Here is a 20600-nt window from a genome sequence, read left to right as displayed (position 1 = left end):
GCATAGTCTTCATTTTTCCCTCCAATTTGCAACCATATTTAACCAATTTTGTGAGCATCCTGATTACTAGTGCTTTGAATTGTGTATCTGATAAGTTGACCGTCTCTTTGTCACTTAACTGTATTTTTTCTGGAGCTTTGAGCTGTTTTTTTCATTTGGACCATTTTTATTGTCTCGGAGCACCTATTACATAGTAAGAGGTGAAGCCTTAGGCGCTCACCAAGGTGAGGAAACCAATATTCTGTGTTGTGATGCTGTATGGGGGAGGGCGGCGGTCCGAGAGGGAACAGTGATGCTTTCTCTGCTCTCTGTTGGTTTTCAGTCACTTCCCCTGCTACCCACAAGCAAATTGGGCCCTTTTGGTACTGATTCCTGGGTGGGCGGGTTCATGTACCTTCTAAGACCTCGTGGGTCTCTCCAATGAACTCTCCTGTGAGGCTAGGAGTTTCTCCCACTGCCGCCTCAATCCCCACAGGTGTTTTCAGTCAGAGGCTTTGAGGCTGTCTGTCTTGCTCCACAGTTGTTCCTCCCGGTTTATTTGCACAAGAATGTGGGACTGCTCAGTCTGCAAGCCACTGCTTCTTCTGGTCCTCCAGCTGCTGCCTGGCTGCAAGCCTTCTCCACCCCGGCTGCCTGTCTCCGCCTCTCTTACCAGTCTGGATGAATGTTTCTTCTTTAATTCCTTGGTTGTCAGACTTTCATACAGTATGATTTTCTGTCAGCCCTGGCTGTTTTTTATTCAGTTTGTTCCTGTACTTTTTTGGTTGTGCAAGGAGGCACAGGGTATCTATCTACGCCTCCATCTTGGCTGGAAGTTTAAGCTAACTTTTTATAGTATGTTTAAGAACAAGCGAAAACTAAAGCTATAATACTTTGACTTGGAGCCCTGGCTGGTGTAGCTCAGTGGATAGAGCACAGGCCTGCAAACCAGAGGATCATGGTTTGCTTCCCAGTCAGAGCACATGCCTGGGTTGCAGGCCAGTTCCCAGCAGGGGATGCACAAAAGGCAACCATGCATTGATGTTTATCTCCCTCTCTCCTTCCCCTCTAAAGATAAATAAATAAATAAAATCTTTTTTAAAAAAACTTTGACTTGGAATAGGCAGTTGTTTCTGAGGACACAAAGCAATAACCATAAAAAATGAAATGAGAGATTTTATCAAAACTTTTTAGATAAATAAAAGTAAAAGCATCTATCATGAAAAAAATACTAAGAAAATTAACAGGTAGTTCAGTTGGTTGGGCATTGTCTTACAAAGCTAAAGGTTGCTGGTTTGATTCCTAGTCAGAGCACATGCCTAGATGTTTCTCTCCCTGTTTTGAAGGGAAACACTTTATCTGCCCTTCAATCCTAAATGATAACTTTGCAGGATAGAGTAATCTTGGCTCTAGGTCCCTGCTTTTCATGACTTTGAATATTTATTGCCAATCCCTTCTTGCCTGCAAAGTTTCTTTTGAGAAATCAGCTTATAGTTTTATAGGAACTCCCCTGTAGGGAACTAACTGCTTTTTTTCTTGCTGCTTTTAAGTTTCTCTCTTTATCTTTAATTTTGGCATTTAAATTAATGATGTGTCATGGAGTGGGTGTCTTTGCATCCATCTTGTTTGGGACTGTCTGTGCATCCTGGCCTTGCATGTCTATTTCCTTCACCAAATATGGGGGAGTTTTCTTTTGTTATTTTTTCAAGTAAGTTTTCAATTTCTTGCTCTTCCTCTTCTCCTTCTGGCACTCCTATGGTTTGGATGTTGGCATATGTGAAGATGTCCCAGAGGCTCCTTAGACTGTCCTCATTTTTTTAAATTTTTTCTTCTTGTTGCTCTGATTGGTTGTTTTTTTCTTCATTATGTTCCAAATCATTTATTTGATTCTTGGCTTCATCCACTTTATTGTTGTTTCCCTGTAAATTGTTCTTTATTTCAATTAGTGTATCCTTCATTTCTGACTGGATCTCTTTTATGCTGTTGAGCTTCTTAAGTTTCTAGAGATCCTTATAACTGATGTTTTGAACTCTGAATCTGATAGATTGCTTATCTCCCCTTTGTTTAGTTCTTTTTCTGGAGTTTTGATCTGTTCTTTCATCTGGGCCATGTTTTTTTGTCTCATTTTGGCAGCCTCCCTGTGTTTGTTTCTATGTATTGGGTGGATCTGTTTTGACTCACTGTCCTCGTAGCCTTGCCTAATGTAGTAATTGTACTGTGGGGTCCAGTAGCATAGCCTCCCAGATCACTCAAGCTGGGTACTTAAGGTATGTCCTTCATGTGGGCTGCATACACCATCCTCTTGTAGTTGATCCTAGACTATTGAAAGCAGGCCAGTGGAAGGGATTTACCCAGGCCAATCAGCTGGAACGACTGGCTATGACCATTGATCACCAACCCCCACCCTCCATAGAGGATGAGCTGCCCAGGGGCAGGGCAGTGGTGCTTCATTGTAGTCCATAGCTGTCCACTGGGTGAACTGGCTCTGGGGTTTCCCTACGTGGTGCAAGCCAATGTCAGCCCCCCACCTGTGTTTTGTCTGGGACCACTCTGCATGAGCTATAAAGCAATCGGACATCGCTGCTACTTGTGCTGGGCTTGGAGATTTCCAGGTGAAGCAAGGCTGTGTGTGAATCTAGGCTGGCTGCTGCTAGTACCAGGCCTGGAGCCACTTAGGAGAGGTAAGGGGGCTGGGGGGAGGCTCACTGATGCCAGCTGTTGCTTGTTTGAGAGGATTTAGGAAGTTGTAAAGCATGAGCCAAGAGCAGTCATTCATATGGAAAAGTCAAGGTTAACAGCTGGGTGGGCCTGTAAGTTGGGTGGGATGGAGTCTTGGGATATTCAGGGCAGGACAGTGTTAGCCAGGTTGATGGTGTCTGGGATATGGCCCCCACCTGCTGGGTCTATGGCTGTGTGGAGGACAGCTTAGAAAAGAGACAATGACCTCTGCTGGCCTTTCTTTTTGGGAGAAAGCTGTCCCCCCAGTTCCCACCTTGATGCCAGACACTTCAGTTCCTCTCTGTATGCCACTGGTGTCTTTAAAGCTGCTGCCTTGATGCTGGAGCTCAGAGGGAATAAGTCTCAGTAAGTTTGTGTGTGGGTTATTGAAGGGGAAATGCTTGGAACTCTAGAATTTTTTTCCATCCACTCAGTGTTCTTTGCAGCCAGAACTTATGGGGAATTACCTTCCTGGCACTGGCCAGGAAGGGGGGCCAGTGCTAGGGTGGGAGGCCTGGTGTGGGGCTGGGACTCCTCATTCCCTAGATACCTCTGCTGAATTTTCCCGTTCCAAGTTTCTGCCCCTGCCAATCTGGTTGGACATGGTCTTTAATTCTGTAGTTGGCAGACTTCCATTCCACTCAATTTCTGACTGTTGAGTGATGGCTCTATATTTTAGGTGTAATTTTGATGTGGTTGTAGAAGGCAAGCTGTATTTACCTTTGCTGCCATTTATTGGGACATCTAGTTTTGGTTTTCATTACTCCCATGTTTTGTAAGTAGAGAACATTTTCTACTATTCAGTGGAATTATTTTCAACTCTTCTCTCATCTGAGAGTTGCTTATTAATGTTTTCCCTTAATTCCTTAGCCTAACTCCTACTAATAATAAATATTTTTAATATTTTAAAAATATTCTTATTCTATATTGGAATAATCTTCACTTTTTTTCTGTTTGTGCCATTGGTCCTGGAACACATCCTTGTTTAGCTGACTAGCGTTCTCCTTCCTGTCTCATATTCTTAGAACAGAAGGATAGTCTTTTCCTTATAAAGACATCCAGGTTTGGCCCTGGCTGGTGTAGCTCAGTGGATTGAGCACGGGCCTGTGAAGCAAAGGGTTGCCGGTTCGATTCCCAATCAGGGCACATACCTGGGTTGCAGGCCAAGTCCCCAGTAGGGGATACATATGAGGCAACCACATGCTGATGTTTCTCTCCCACTTTCTCCTTCCCTTCCCCTCTCTCTAAAAATAAATAAAATATTTGTTTTAAAGGCATCCAGGTTTGCTTCATTGCCTTCATTACTTTCACTAGTTCTGTTGTTTTTTAAATTTATTTAAATTTCCATTTCATCACAGCATTCTAAATTTAGTGTATTGCTGTCTATAGACTTGATGAATGTGTTTTTTAACTAATGAAGAAGCAATACATTGCTTCACTAAAAAATGCAGCTTGCTCTTTAAGTCATAATTCTCAACCTCAGATTATCAAACCAAGGAATAGTTACCACAAAACTGTCTTTCAGATCAGTCCAAGAATTTACTTAACTGTATGGCTTCTTTCATTCATTCATTCATTTTAGTGGTTAAAATTCCCTGTCAGTAATTTCATCAGACTGATCTCCAATTAGATATAAAAGATTTCTGTAAATATTGAAACCAGAAAAGAGAAAAAACATGGGAGCAGATATGTGTGTATATTTTAAAGTCATTTTGTTAGTTCAAGAATGCGTTGTAGTTATTATGAAGTTATATTTAAATTGAGTATAATTAGATGTAAGACCTGAAAAATTGTTATTCCAGCTTTTCTTGACTCTGTTCCCCTGCCAAGTCTGCAACATCTGTAACCCAACCAACTGGCACTTCTTTTTAAATTAACTTAACTACATTTTGGTTTTTTAAGGTAAACTTTATACCAGTTTACCTAGCTCTTCTTCCTTTGTTCAGTGAATTTAAAACATCTTGGACTCAAGTACTAGTCTGGGAATACAGCTATCTATAACACCTTATTTCCCAAGTGAAACGAAGAAACCTTCATCACTCCTTAACACATTAAATTTTATTCTCTAGAGGAGGGTGGGGGAATACTTTAGAAATTATACCAGAAAAAATACCGTAAAATAAAATTTTATTCTTTCCTGTACATTTATTTCCCAGTAAAGTTTTCTGCCTTACGGTGATCTTTTTTTACAAGCACAGGAAAGGCTATTACATAATAGGATTGTCTTTAGGGGCTGCAATACAGAGACCTTGTGTTCTATAGAACTAAGTTAAAAATTTGGCCTTTGAACAAACAGAATTCATACATTAGGCCAAATCATCATTTCTAGACTTAATTTTGAAGGAGAGTTGCATGGATTTTTTTTATAATCCCAAAGTTTTCATTAATACAGAGAGTAGCTCTTCTCGAATAACAACTAGTTTTCTATTTCTCCACAGAATGATGACAGACCTAGTGCTGTATCAAGTTCACCTACAACAGAAACAGGTAATGGACACAAAGGTGCAATTCACCACATCATGATTATAATTCTTTACCAGAATTTTCCTGATAAAGTACTTTTTTTTTCAATTACAATTTACATTCAGTATTATTTTGTATTAGTTTCAGGTGTACTACATAGTGACTAGACAATCAGATATTTACAAAGTTATTTCCCTCCCAATATTTCAAGTACCCACTTAGCTGACAAATCACCTATCATACCTGTGGCTTCCTTTCCTGAGATGAGAAATCAGATGCAAAATTGGGAACTTTCTGCACATTGTCAACTTTTTAATTCAGCCAGTTGTTCAACCATTCAGCAGTCTGACATGAGCAAATGCCGGTGAGCTAGTGGGGCTGTAGGTCTGTCTGCAGGAGACCACGTTCAGTGCGGTAACACTCATTCTGCCTTTCCTGATACACCAAAAATAACATGACAGTTAAAAATACACACAGGCAGCCTTCCTGCTGACAGGGTTGCTTTCTGTACCCCATTTTGTATTAACAAAATTATCTTTTTATATCATTGCCGTGTTTGATTTTATTTTTTATTTTCCATTTATTGAACTTGGGTGCAATGTGTCTGTTACATATTTAATGATTTTCTATTTCTGTTTATCTAATTTTCTTTCTTTGTCAATTTAGTTCATCATTTCCCTGCATATCCTTTTCCTGCTGCTATGCAGAGAAACCAACCCCAGCGCCCTGAGAGCTTCCTTTTCCGATCAGCTGTCAGAGCGGAAACAAATAAAGGTGGGAGCTTGTGACTCAGAGCTGTCACTTTGGCAAAGCTTTAAACTCTGCACTTATCTGCACTCTCACTGACGTCAACTTGGGAGACTTCTTTGAATTTGTTTTAATTAGAAAGTTTCTTTGTATCATCTAAAAGCAGGTTATAGTGTTTTAACAAATAAAATTCTTTCCAGCCTTTAGAGAATGTTCGTCCTCTCTATAATGAGCTCCATTTCAGATTTTTCTGTTAATAAAATCTGTTTTCTGTGTTCTTAAATAAATGAATCAGTAATTTTTTTTACATCTACTTGGCCCGATTTTTTTTTTACTTAGTATGACAAATTTCTGCCCCACCCCAAAAGAAGTTGTCTGAAATTAAAAACATAGATTTTACATCTAAAACTACTTTTAATGTAACTATATTAAATGCACTTGCAGTGAGATGTAAAAATCAAACCAGAGACCTACTGCTGATGGGATTGTAAATTAGTATGGAAAACTTTTTACATTACCTACTAATGTTAAACATTTGTATATGCTATGACTAGCAATTTTGCTTTCTGAAATATGTACACATGTATACTAAAAGATACATACAAAATATTCATAACAACATTATTCATAATAGCCCCAAACTGAACATCTATCGATGATAGAATGTATAAAAAATTGTGGTATATTTATGCATTGGATACCATATGAAAATGAGCAAATTAATATATATAACATGGACAAATCTTATAAACATAATGTTGATCAAAAGAAGCAGACACAAAAGCATGCATACATAAATACAGTTGCATTTATAAAAAGTTTAAGCCCTGGCTGGCATAGCTCAGTGGATTGAGCGCAGGCCTGCAAACCACACGATCGCGGTTCGATTCCCAGTCAGGGCACATGCCTGGGTTGCAGGTCAGTTCCCAGCAGGGGACTCACGAGAGGGAACCATACGTTGATACTTCTCTCCTTCTCTTCCCCTCTAAAGATAAATAAATAAAATCTTAAAAAAAAAAAAAAGGTTTAAAAATGGACAAAACTGACCTGGTGTTCGAAGTCAGGAAGTACACAAGTTACCTTTAGGTACTGATGGGTAGGGAGCTTGAGAGGAGCTTCTAGATGTTGGTAACGTTGCATTTATTGACCTGGTTGTGTTCACTTTGAGAAGACAATTTATTGTGCTTCTCCCTTAGGATTTATGTGTGATTTTCTATGTGAATGTTATTTTTCAATAAAAACATTATCAGTGGATGTAATAAAACAAAAGTGGTTGAGCCAAATGCATAATGGACATTTGTTAGGGTTTCTTTTTATACTGTTTTCACTTTGATTTTGTATATTTGAAAATTAGCATAATTAAAACCTTTTAAACAGCATGAATCCTGAAGTAGAAAGTGCTGTACTTGCAAGGAAAGTGTGATCAGGTGGATCAGAGTATTTTTCTGACACTGGCAAATCACCTACATGTTAATGTTCCTTAGGTCATGCTTCACCCCTTCTTTCGTCTTCTGCACCTACTACAGATTCTACAGATCCCATAACGAGACAGAATTCAAGGCAGAGAGAAGAAGAACTGGAATCGATAGATCAGCTACGGAAAGTGTGTATATTACCTTCACATTAGTTTTTCTTTTTTTAAAAATATATTTTATTGATTATACCATTAGTTGTTCTATTCCCCCCCCTTCAATCCCCTCCACCCGCACCCTCCCTCCCCCACCATTCTCCCCCCCTTAGTTTATAACCACGTGTCTCACGTTCTTTGGATTCTATATTTCCCCCACTATTCTCGCCCTCCCCCCTATTTTCTACCTACCATCTATGCTATTTTCTGTGCCTTCTCCCCCCTTCTCCCCCTCCCACCCCCCTGTTTCTAACCCTCCATGTGTTCTTCATTTCTATGGTTCCACTCCTGATCTAGCTGTCCTCTTGGTTTGCCTTTGTTTTAGGTGTGGTTGTTAATAACTGTGTGTTTGCTGTCCTTTCACTGTTCATATTTTTTATCTTTTTCTTATATAAGTCCCTTTAGCATTTCATATAATAAGGGCTTGGTGATGATGAACTCCTTGAACTTGACCTTATCTGAGAAGCACTTTATCTGTCCTTCCATTCTAAATGAAAGTTTTGCTGGATAAAGCAATCTTGGCTGTAGGTCTTTGGATTTCATGACTTGGAATACTTCTTTCCAGCCCCTTCTTGCCTGTAAGGTGTCTTTTGAGAAATCCGCTGACAGTCTGATGGGTACTCCTTTGTAGGTGACTGTCCCCTTATCCCTTGATGCTTCTAGGATTCTCTCCTTCATTTTGGTCTTGGCTAATGTAATTATGATGTGCCTTGGTGTGTTCCTTCTTGGGTCCAACTTCTTTGGCACTCTCTGAGCTTCCTGGATTTCCTGGAAGTCTATTTCCTTTGCCAGACTGGGGAAGTTCTCCTTTATTATTTGTTCAAATAAGTTTTCCACTCGTGGCTGTTTCTTTCCCCCTTCTGGTACCCCTATAATTCGGATGTTGGAACGTTTAAAAATGTCCTGGAGGTTCCTAAGCCTCTCCTCATTGTTTTGAATTCTCATTTCTTCATTCCTTTCTGGTGGGATGTTTTGTTCTTCCTTCTGGTCCATTCCATTGATTTGTGTCCCCGTTTCCTTTCCATCACTATTGGTTTCCTGTGCGTCTCCCTTCATTTCAATTAGTTTAGCCTTCATATGTTCCTCTAATTTGTGACTTTGTTCCTCTAATTTGTGACTATAATCTACCAGTTCTGTGAGCATCCTGATAAATAGTGTCCTGAATTGTGCTTCTGAGAGGCTGGCAATTTCTCGGTCACTTAGAGTTATTGGCTCTGGGACTTTGAGTTCTTCTTGCGCCATCTTTCGGGTTGTTCGTGCCTGTTCCATAGCAGGATCAGAGCCCTAAAGGGTTCAGTAGAACAGAGCAACTAAGTCGCTGGGTTGTGACGTTGTATGTGGGGGCGGGGTCAAAGAGGGACTATGGCGTCCTGTGTGCCACCTGCCGCCCCGGCCCTCACCGGTGCCGCAGTTGCCGCCATCACCGGGCCCACGTGTTTAGTCCCACTGCACGCAAGTGTACCACCGCCGTCAGCCCTCGCCCCCTGGGGCCTGCGTGGTCTGTCTCACTGTGCGCGAATATGCGCCCGCGGTCTGCCCCGCACTCCAGCTGGTTCCCGTCTGCCTGCGCGCCTGGTTCGGGGGCCCTGTCCTGCCCGACCCTGCTCGCTGCTGGCTCCGCCCCTCTTACCGTCCCCGTTGAACGGTTAGATGTAGTCGGACTTCCGTATAATTCAATTTTCTGTCCTTTGGTTGTGTCTTTGTTTCTCCAAACCTTTGTTGTATTCAAACTTGGTTGTGGGAGAAGGCACAGTGTTTCCACCTATGCCTCCATCTTGGCGGAAGTCCTGCATTAGTTTTTCATTGATATTGCTATAGTCCATAATCTTGCAATCACTTGTTTACATGTCTTATAATTTCTAATAGAATTAAGAAGTGCCCTTTGTGTGATGAATATAAAAGAAATTTTGCTGTTAAGGAAATTCCTTTCAGCTCTTTACTAGGAAAATGAGATGGGTTATTCTATAAAGCTTAATCCTTGGTCCTACTCATTTGATAAGTATTTTGTCTCATGTATAGAATTCTTATAAGAGTACCAGTAATTTATATGTATGTGCTCATATACATATTATACATCATATATAGTGTTTTTTTATTTTGGAGTTGAAAGACAGTCTAGTTTTTTTTTTTAACAGAAAATTGTAAATGGATTCCTCATTGTATTTTGCACCACTATGACCTGATTGCCACACGTGTAATTGTTCTCCTTAACCTGTTGACTTAGATAAAAGGCTAAAACAGGGACTATCAACTTGGTATTTGCATTTTATCTTGATTTCTAATGCAATATATTACATGTTCTGTTCTTTTAGCATATTGAGTACCGGCTGAAAGTATCTCTGCCTTGTGATCTTGGAGCGGCTCTGACTGATGGTGTTGTTCTTTGCCATTTGGCCAATCACGTGCGGCCTCGATCTGTCCCGAGTATTCACGTTCCCTCACCAGCTGTAGTAAGTGTGTAACATTACAAATGGTGGCTTATTACGTATGACGGCAGGCATTGTGCAGAATGCTAGAGATACAGATACGAGTAGTGCAGTCCCTGCCTTCCCTTCACTTCTACTAGAGAAAAAAGGGCCCATAAATAATGACCAATAGCAGTGTGGTAAATGTAACAAGGTGGGTGTATAAGAGGTTGCTATAGGAATACAAGAAATGGGCCACTTAATTCTGCCTGAAGAGTTCAGAAAAGCCTTCCCAGAAAAGGTGAAATTGTAGGAATTCTGACATAGTATTGCTAAATTTGAAAGAAAAGATCATGGCATATTCAAGGAATTTTAAAGTTGTTCAGAACAGATCATACACAATGTGTGGGTGCAAATGGCAGGAGATGTAGTTAGAGAGGTAAGCCTAAGGCCAACACCTATATTTGTAAATAAAGTTTTATTGGAACACGGTCCCGTTTATTTGTTTATATATCATCTCTGTTGCTTTCAGGTTCTTAGCAGAATGGAGTAGTTGCAACAGATCATATGCCCCCCCCCCAAGATTTAAATACTTATTATCTGATATTTTAAGAGAAAATTTGCTACCCTGGCCAGATAGCTTGGTTGGCTGGAGTGTCATCCTAACACACCAGGGTTGCAGGTTCGCTCTCTGGTCAGGGCACGTGTAAGGAGCAACCAGTGAAAGCATGAATGAGTAGGACAACAAATGGATGTTTCTCTCTCTCCGCCTCCTCTTGTTCCCTTTCTCTCTCTCTAAAATCATTTTTTAAAAAATAGAAAAAGCTTGAGTTTGCCAACTGTGTGATCTAGAACTTTGACTTTATAAAGCAATTGGCAAGAATATTTTTAAAGTTAGCAAAATTTTTAAGACTTTGCTAGTAACACCACGTTTTTCTTGCTTTGTAGCCTAAATTAACAATGGCAAAATGCAGGCGAAATGTGGAGAATTTCCTAGAAGCTTGCAGAAAAATTGGTGTACCTCAGGTAATAAATTTATCATGTTTTATATAAACTGCCTAAATGGACTTGGGTGTTATTTTCCTAAAATATTTCAGAAATGCAACATGATTTTGTGTTATTAGATTCAATCAATGTACTTTTGAGCAGTTTTCATAATTATTTGCAAGGACCAAGCAAAGAAACCATACACATATAAATTTAAATACATTGTAATAATTCATGCTAAGTAATCAAAATAGATATTCTGATGTTTTCTGAAATACCCCTACATACTATTTGACTTGTAAGAATATATCTTTATATATAGTAGAGTCTGTGCTTCAAAATAAGTGCATCTCAGATTGAGAATGCTTCAGTTGGTTTCAGAATTTTTAACACTTGCTTTAATACTTTTTTTTACCTGTTTACTTTGAAATAATTTTACACTTAGAGAAATTTTTGCAAGAATATAACAGAGGCCCTGACTGGTACATCATCCCACAAACCAGAGGGTCACCAGTTCTATCCTGGGTCAGGGCACATGCCCGGGTTGCGGGCATGTGAGAGGCAACTGATAGATGTTTCTCTCCCTCTCTTTCTACCTCCTTTCTCCTGTCTCTAAAAATAAATAAATAAAATATTAAAAAATATATATCACAGAGAATTATTGTCTGCACTTCACCCAGGTTCCTCTACTGTTAACACTGACATGAAGATAGTGTTTTGTCCAAACTTGCAAACACTGGGACGATTCTGTTAACTAAATAGCTGAACGTGCTCAGATATCCCCAGTATTCCCACCAAGCTCTAATACTTTGGAACTTACCACCCAAGAGGCCATTTCTAGGCACTTGTCCTGCTGTTGGGATCTATTTCCTCCAGCTCCTTCCGTTACAGCTTTACTGCCCTTTAGTAGTACAAAACATTACACTTTGTAGATGTGATTAAGGGACATGAACTTGATACACTTTCTATTCATTTAGCCTTTTTAAAAAACAATTCTGTTAAACCAACCAAGCATGGTACTTTTGGTATTCTTAAGAAATACTATATTTAATGAAATCAACTTTAGAGAAATAAATAATTTGCTGACATTTGATACTTTTTTCATTAATCACAACCATTACAGTTCCTGTCATCATATTTTGTCCAACCTTCAAGAAGAACATGATTCTTCTACCTTCTTAATTAGCTGTCAGAAACGTAGTTCTGACCCTGCACCCAACAACTACTGCACTGTTTCCCCTGAAGCGAAGCCCTGTCCTAATAGCTGTCACAGCGGTGTCGCCGCTCTCTTTATCCCGTTCACCACTGCTGTCTCGTAACTGACCGTGAGTGAGGAGGTCAGAGCCCCGTAAGACCAGTGAGTAGTTTCTCCTTCAGCGCTCTCACATGCTGCAAGAAAGAAAGAGCCCAGTCCACAGAACATCTTCATTAGACAGTGTAAATTCTCGGGGATTTTTTTCTCCTTTTATTAAATAGATCATGATTCTACTACTTACTTTTCACTTTTGTGTTTTTTAACTGAATTATAAAAAGCATTGAAGTTTACATTCAGTAGTAGTTAGCAAGGACCTTTATTGTTCCTATGAACAAATTCAAATTTTTTTCTCATTTTTATATCATATAGTTTTCTAAAGGCTCTTTTTAGAAAGCCTCTCTTTAGAAAGGCTCTTTTTTTCATCTCTTTTAGAACAATTTTTAAACATATAGCCAGTAAAAGAGCATTAATAAATTGTCTAAACAAATAGCATGCATTTTCTCCATATTAACAAGCAAGTTCTAATATTTGTGTGTACGTATTATATTAACATGCCGTTGTCCCCTTCTACCTACTGAAGATGCTCACTCCTACCTGGTCATCACGTTACGCTGGTAATGGCAACTAGAAAAAAGATATGAGTGAATGAAAAGAGTCACTGCATCTGTAGAGGGAAGAGTGCTAAACGTAGCCCCAAACAGCAAGACGTGGGAGCAGAATTAACCTTTGTGAAACTGGTTTAAAGTACTGTTTACCAGTGTTTCTTGTCTTGGTGCCTGTACTCTAGGCTTTACAGAACCATCTTCTGTCCCAGATTTAAAGTCCATACACTGGAACTCTTTCAGAATGTATTTGCCAAGCAGTGGTTAACAGTATGTATTATGGGCCAAGCTTGCCCCTGTTCCTATCTGACTTGTGCTATTTGAAGGCAGGAGAAAAAAAAAAAAAAAGACCGTGTGGGTAGATGGGGGTTCTTGACACATCCTTCCTCCTTCCCCCCACTCCCCACTAGAAAGGGGAAATGGACGCGCCACACAGGCCGCCTCTTCCTCTCCTGCCTTCCACCCTCGTCTCTCCCACCACCACCACTGCCGCCTCTTGTCAAGGGGTTCCTGTTAGGCTGCTACTTCTACAAAAATTAGTCAAAGCAGAGTGAGGGAAAATGAACAAATACACAAACTCATAGGTTCAAACTAGCATTCTCAGGTCCCTCTGCTACGGGAAGAAAGGGAAAATCTATGCCTTTTCTCCCTTTGTTCTCCCCTGCTTCTGAGTATTCTAAATTACCCCCAAATCACCAACCACTCTTTCTGTCTGACTTGTAAAGAAAATCAAATGGTGGATGTAAAATTTAATATTGTAAATACCAGATTCTGTGTATAAAGGCAAACAATTTCCTTTCTCAGTGTGACTTCTAGAGTGTTTACAAGGTAACTATGAATGAAATATTAAAAAAGTTGACTTAAAAACCTTTGATGAGGTTGGACATATGGCTATTCTCTTTATTATGATGCTTTTATTAAATGTTACATTTAAAAAAACTATAGTGGGGGATAAAAATTTCTAGGTGAGATCAGTATCTTATGTCCTAAAATAATTTGTTATGTGCTGAATATTTTCCCATTGTCAAGTCCAATAATGTATTTATTTATTTATTTATTTATTTATTTATTTATTTATTTAATAAGCTGTGACCCGGAGGGTTTGGGTGATTATCTGTAGAGCCCCTGGTGGCTGTAGGTTCATCTGGACGTGTTAATGCACTGGACGTGGTTCAGATGGGTCTGCCGTGATTCCTGGAGGGATGCCAAGCCATCTAGTACACCTTACTTCCAGCTAGGAAATTTCTCTGATCATTAGGCTTTCCTCCTTTTTGAGCCATTTCAATTTATCTGGCTTTGAAAACCTCCCTCTCAGCCTGCACCCAGGTTTTTTCCTTGCTTTCTGAAAAAAAGGAGCAAGAATTGAGAAAGAGGTCCGCTCCTGCAGACCTCACTGTTCTCGGGCTTCACAAGATCCTCAGCCGGCATCCAATGCTGTTCGCTGTGTCCCAAGTGTTCACACTGGTCACCAACCAGCCAGTTTTATTCAGCTGTTTTGTACACGGAGAGTTCTTTGTAATTTTTTCAGCATTTTAATTCATCATAGTAAAAAATGTTATATGTTTTTTTGAGTATGATTGAGATGATCTATTGAATTCTATATTCAAATCTGTATTTCTGATCCACTGACTTTGTTTTTCTGTTTTCCTTTCCTGCTCACACTTTGGACAGGACAGTCTTTGTTCCCCTTCTGACATCCTTCAGCTAAACCTCAGCGTTAAGAGAACTGTTGAAACACTACTTTCTCTTGGGGCACATTCCGAAGAATCCAGTTTTGTCTCTCTGTCTCTCCAGCTTTTGGGTTTTGTGGCATTTTATTGTACTTTAATGCTGACTCTCTGTATGCTTTATTACGGCATCTTCCCCCTCTAGCAGAAAGATTGCATTCCCATGGTTTTCTACCTCATTCCTGGGCTTGGTAAAGGAGGTTTGTTTCTTTGTTCAGAAATATCTACATAGGTGCTTTTTTCCTGGCCATCAGAGAACAAACTAATAAAGTAGATTAATATTTTCCTCATATGTCCAGGTGAGCAGCCCATCACATTAGTTAGTGAGCATTTATGAGCACTAACAAAGAGTAAAAGACCAGCATTTTTTCTCCTGGTGATTCACCTATTCTCCCGGCCTCTGGTGGTGTTTCCATGAAGTGCTGAAGCATTCCTATTAATACCATCCTGAGCCTGTTCTTAGAATATGACTAAGAACTTTATTTTCACATTACATAATAAAATTCCCATCTGGCCATTTTTCCATGCCTGAACACCCCTTAAGCGTTGAAATTGTAAGTCGCTGAACATTTTCAACAGCTGCTCATAAGGAAAAGAATCGTACCCTTTCTGGTTTGCAGGGCATTTGGTCACCTAAATCCCTGCATTGAACTGTGCCTGGAAATCTCCCTTTTGGCTTTCTGGGCATCTGGAAGGCACTAGTCATTTAATTTTTAAAATTTTAATTTGGTCCCAAGGTCATATAGGTTCTCTATCTCAATGGCTATTCCGAGCCTGACGTGCACATTTCAGTACACGACAAGCAAATGGGCTGGAGCTGCCTTTGCAGGGGTGGGCACCTGTCCAGATTTACTGTGTGTTTTTCTTTAACTAAACTTCACTTCTAGAATCCTATTGAGAATTTAAAATCGTAATGTATGTCATTGCCAGTACATTTGAACCATCTTAATAGGTGAACTTGTATTTCATAGGCTGTTGAGGAGATTATGGCAACAGTAGTAAGGAAAGTGTTAGGCAGCGGTCTGTGTTCTGTGCCCAAGGCAGTGAAAATTGTCACTTCACACTGCTGGTTAATATATTAGCTGCTAGCCTTGATGCTTGAAACTACTTTATAATTGCACATTCTAGTTCTCGTGAATAGTGTTTCTGAACATTCAGGGCCCTGAACTCTGTATCAAAGTTGGCCAACCGAACACAAGTATGAAAGGGATATAACATGCTGTTGCAGGAGCCAGCCTGATTGCTTCCATTTTCTTCCAAATTAAATGAAACAGTTACCACATTAAAAAAAGTGTTTACTGCTAAGCTAAAATATTGAACACTGTGTTGAAAACTTTAGTTTTATACAGTAATAATGCCTTTCAGGGTTGGGGAGGGGATCATGTTTTTAACATGTTTCTGAGTCAGGGATCATTCAGTTTTGTAGACTCGTTTCCCTTTAAAAAAACACCTGATAAAAAATACATCGTCTTGTGTGTGGTTTTGCGGGAGTAACTGTGCATTCTTTTCAAAATACACAGGTTCCCTCTAAGCAGCTGAAGGTAACCCTACATCTGGAGAGCATGGCCTCTGAGGACATGTCTCGGTCACAGGCCACACAGGCCGCAGGGCCACCGCCGAGAACTAGGTCTCTGCCAGGAACAGAGCACCCTGACCGTCCATGTACATGTAGTTAACCCTTACTCGCAGTCACACTCAAAGTATTTATACAAAGTTGATAGTTTTATAAGAGCAAAAGACAGCAGTTACCTTGTTTTATCAGATAAATATTTTTAAAAGAAATAAGCTTAAGGACCAATAACTGCTCAGAATAAAATACTTGGTATATTTTTTTTATCGCAACTTATTTTGTAAGTCTTCCTGCTAATATAGTAAGTGCCAATGAAAAGCTGAGAAAAATCCAGTTATCTTATTTAATATGTACAAGTTTTTTTAAATGAAACCAGAATTCCTGTGTCCTTTGTGAGAGCAATCTCTTCTTTCTGAATGTTTAGTGTTAATAGAAAAACCAGTGGTAGGTGTTATTCTTAACATATGCCTTTTTCTCTTACAAGAAGGATTGACCAAACAAATTAATCAGAGAAACAAGATAGAAGTATTTCACTTCCTTAAGCAAACATGTAAATGGTTTTAAAATACATGGTAATTAAGTTATTCCTGACTAAGCTCACATAATTCTCCAGTATAATTTATTTCATTAAATACCAGCAGGATATGAAATACTTTATTTTTTCAAATACAGTTTCTTTTTTTTTTTTAATTTTATAATTTAGACTTTCAACTAATTCAGCTAATTCAAATGCAGTCCTTCCATGCATTACCCAAGGTAGGGGAAAGTTTCTCAAATAAACCTTAAGGGTACACTTCAGTTTCTTCCCACGATCCCTGCCCAGTGCGGGGGCTCTGAGTGGGAGAGCCCTGCTTTCGGTCACAGAGCAGGGCCTCCCTGCCCCGTGCAGTGTGGGGATGGCATGAAACAGGCTTGCATTCCTAGGGCATGTGGCTTCCAAAGTGCTTTCTCCTACCATGTTATATCTTTGCAGGCTGGAGCCATCTATCTGGAATAATGTGTAACTTTTCCTATTTTCACCATACTGATCTGCATTGCTTGTATTTATCAGGAATGAAGAATGTTGCTTTCGCTCCATAGTATTCTGTTTATCCTCTGTTGTATATGTAAGTGTATCTAACCCATCCATTTTCCACTTTTCAAAATCGTCTGTATGTACTTTCGGTTATGTTAATAAAGTGATACTGTCAGACTCTGTGTAGTTCATATGAACAGAGGTCAGTTTCCCAGGTACTGACTTTTCATATCTCAGTTGATTATTATGAGGGGGGAAAGAGATGCTTATTTTTTCTTTTCAGTTCTGTGATGTTCATCCTATTTTCTCTTGTGTTTGTTTTATGTCACATTGTACCATTTCAGGAGCAATTATGTTTGCCTCTCCACATTTTAGAAGAGAAAGGTTTGAGCCAGGTTGCAGTGACGGTCCAGGCTCTCCTGGAACTCGCCCCACCCAAGCCGCAGCCGCAGCAGTCTGCCGTGTGAGGACCTCCCGCACACTGGGCACTGACTGGCCAGAACAGAGCAGGACAACGTGATTGCTGCTGCCCACCATCTGGGTAAAGGGACTGTTTCCATGATTCCTAACAGGAATATTTTGCTTTATTTCTCCATTTTAGGGGAGGTTATATCCATTTCCATTGAATTGTTTTGAAGACATGGTTTTCACAAATAAAACTGAGTGCTGTCATTACTGAGAACCTAACACTGAGGCCCACATGGGCAGTGCTTTCCCAGAGAGTAGGCTTTTCCCCATGTACCAGAAAGATCTTCTCAGAAGGCTATTTAGCTCTCTTGAAGGCACAAATATGCTATTCTGTTTGCCTGTTTCCAATACCTATAGGGTCAACTGGTGTCTAAACTTGATTGTTCAATAGAATGTCCTGGAGCATTTGTTAAAATACAGCTTCTCATTCAGTAGGGCTCAGAGTGAAGCCTGGTTGTCTGCGTTTTCCACAGACATTCCAGGTATTTCACAGAATGGAGAGCACTGTTCCAAACTAGATGTTTGTATGATTTGGGGGAGTAACGACTCCACTGTGTTTTTCAGACACATTCAAAATCAAAAACTGTATTATGACTACTTGGGCAGTTCTGTCCCAGGCAAAACAATAACAGAGAACTGGGGGTTTTTGAACAAAAAATCTTTTGTCCAGGGTAAAACAAAAACAATGTAGAAGGTCTAGATTTTGCATAATAAAACAGTGAAACAAATACAGTTGTATTTAAGGCCAGTGTCCTAACCCCCCACTGCAACCCCAGCCTACCACACTTAGGTGTGGTTCCACACCCTCAGGCTAGTGGAAGGCACTGCTCAGCATCATGGGCGTGGGCTTCATTGAGCCCCACCCCCCTCACCCCAAGCCGCTCCCAGGATACCTGGACCTGTCAATACCTTCCAATCAGCCGTGCACTTCCAGCTCCCTAACTAATGGGAGATTATAAAAGCAAAAGTAATAAAGGAAAAGCCAAGTTCCTGTGGCTGAATTAAAGCACTTGTGGCATCTTAAAAATGGCTTGCTGTCTTCTCATCTAGCCCCACCACTAGCGTGTTTACTCAACTGTGGGTGGCATAAAAGGGCCCAAGGTCCCCCACAACACAAGACACAAAGCCAGGGGCCTTTATCCAAGCCATGTGGGGAGACAAAAAGTTCAGGCCCCTTGGATCTTTCTTCCCTTGTATTTTGAGCCCCTTTCAGCTGTCAGTGATGTGTTTTGGTGCTCACTGCCTTTATAAACCAAGTGAGTAGGGTTAGTGAAGATACTAGTTATCTAGGTTTTTTTCTGTTAACTGTTCTGGGTTTCCTTTACCAACACATGCATTTGAGCATAATGTTCTCACTCTTTTTATCATGTAGATGTAGCATCTAAAAGTAACTGTAGATAAAAGTTGAGTATCTGGTTAAAATAATATTCTCTCCTTGTTCTCACAAGGAAACAAGTTCATCACAACATTGCCACTTGTCCAAATTTAAAATTCTGTAACACAAAACATCTGCACTCAAAACCCAATGCTTCAGGGTCCTCACAGAAGTAAAGTGTCTTTTAAAGTGTCAGACTCTAAGCCAGTCTGACTGGCTCTAGAGTCAGACTCGTTGTATTTACAGTTTCAAACACATCCACTAATCACAGGCTTGTTTACAATTTACTGTGTGTATTTTTAAACTATAGGTATTTTCCCTTCTGGTCAGCATTAAACTTCAGTACAGTCTCCAAATTACAGAGGGCTATTTGAATGAAACTGAGCAAAGGACAGGACTGTCATGAAGTGTGCAAGGAATAATCCCAGAAGACATATATAACACAACATTCAGAACATTTGCAACTAATTTTCCTAGAGGAGTAAATGGAAATTTCAACTTATTTCACATTTTACATATAGCATGAAACTTCATTAATGAATTTTTATCAGACTAATTCATATTTACATTTGAATTGCTAGAAAAAATTGTGTGCAGTTTTGGTTGGTGATGAAAATATTGAATATATTGAATTTGTCAAGATGCAAAAACAAGTCATGGTTTTGTTGGAAATTTTTTTGTATTCAGTGTTTGTACCTTTGGGTTTTTTTTATTTTTTTAACTTTATTGAGGTATAATTTATATGTCAACAAAAATCAGTTGCCTTTAGTAATGTTCAACTTTTTAAGTTGTACCTTCGTTTAACTGAAAAGAAGGTCTAACATTTAGCCTTGCTAGACTCCACTGTGAGATGAAGATGACTCCACCCAACATTTATGGAAGAGCCTCCTGCTGAACAGCAGCCTTCCCCGTGCTGCTGGGAGGGTGAACGAAGACAAGGCTGCGCGCTCGCCTGCCAGGGCCCCTGCCTGCCAGCTGCAGAGACAGGGAGTAAGTCAGCAGGTTTCCAGGCTTTCAGACTCATTCCACTCCAAACCTTTTGTCTCTGGAAACAACTCCTGGGAGGAGGGGCCTTTGTGTTTGGCTAGAACAGAACAGGAGGCTTCTTGGTAGGTCACTTACTTTAATAGCTTTTTGAAATACAGCCTGAGGCCTAATCAAGGAATCTCATTTCTTTTACTTGCTTGGCAGTGACTAATGATGTGTGACTATGCTGATGAGTGTGATGAATTTTTAAAACCCGAGCACTTAAATGGTTATAGAAATGAAGGAAAACATGGATATTTACAGGCCTTGCTACATAACACATTGCAGTGAAATGGTTTACAGCAGATTCATTTTATTTCTGAAAATGTTGTAAACATGTAATTAGTAAATGATTTGTAAAACGTCCTGTGTTTGTATGTCTGTAAATATGATACATAAGTTGTAAGTATAAATATGTCAATATCATGTATGTTATTTTAAATTGCCTTTTTGCCACCTTACACTTGACATTAAAATAAAAGCCAACACTTCAATAGCATGAAATAAAGCCTGGTTTGAAAATGTTCATATTTAAAGCATGGTTTTCTTGGGGAAAATGAAAGAGTATCTAATTCCCCAAAGGAGCATCAGATCAGCAGAAACTGAGTCCTCATAATAAGCGCTTGATCAAAATGT

General features: G+C 39.7%; 1 protein-coding gene across 9 annotated transcripts in view; it reads left to right on the top strand.

Moving 5' to 3' along the window:
- The window catches only part of LRCH3 (leucine rich repeats and calponin homology domain containing 3), a 128650-nt gene extending 110141 nt beyond the window's left edge, over window positions 1-18509 (top strand). For 6 of the 9 annotated variants that reach the window (XM_037033729.1, XM_037033726.1, XM_037033727.1 and 3 more), the window contains 6 exons: window positions 5136-5184; window positions 5827-5934; window positions 7392-7510; window positions 9847-9984; window positions 10888-10965; window positions 14455-17270. In XM_037033729.1, coding sequence (XP_036889624.1) covers window positions 5136-5184; window positions 5827-5934; window positions 7392-7510; window positions 9847-9984; window positions 10888-10965; window positions 14455-14655 — 693 coding nt within the window. In that variant the 3' untranslated portion in view covers window positions 14656-17270. Of the gene's footprint in view, window positions 1-5135; window positions 5185-5826; window positions 5935-7391; window positions 7511-9846; window positions 9985-10887; window positions 10966-14454; window positions 17271-17439 lie in introns of those variants that run through there. The other 3 variants (XM_037033731.1, XM_037033728.1, XM_037033733.1) reach the window with 2 other exon arrangements.
- Window positions 18510-20600: the final 2091 nt, after the last annotated feature.

This window comes from Sturnira hondurensis, unplaced genomic scaffold (genome assembly GCF_014824575.4).
Source record: "Sturnira hondurensis isolate 20B ecotype Veracruz unplaced genomic scaffold, ASM1482457v3 Scaffold0021765, whole genome shotgun sequence".
NCBI lineage: Eukaryota > Metazoa > Chordata > Mammalia > Chiroptera > Phyllostomidae > Sturnira > Sturnira hondurensis.
The sequence above is the reverse complement of the archived record's forward strand: the minus strand, read 5'-3'. Positions and strand labels throughout refer to the sequence as shown.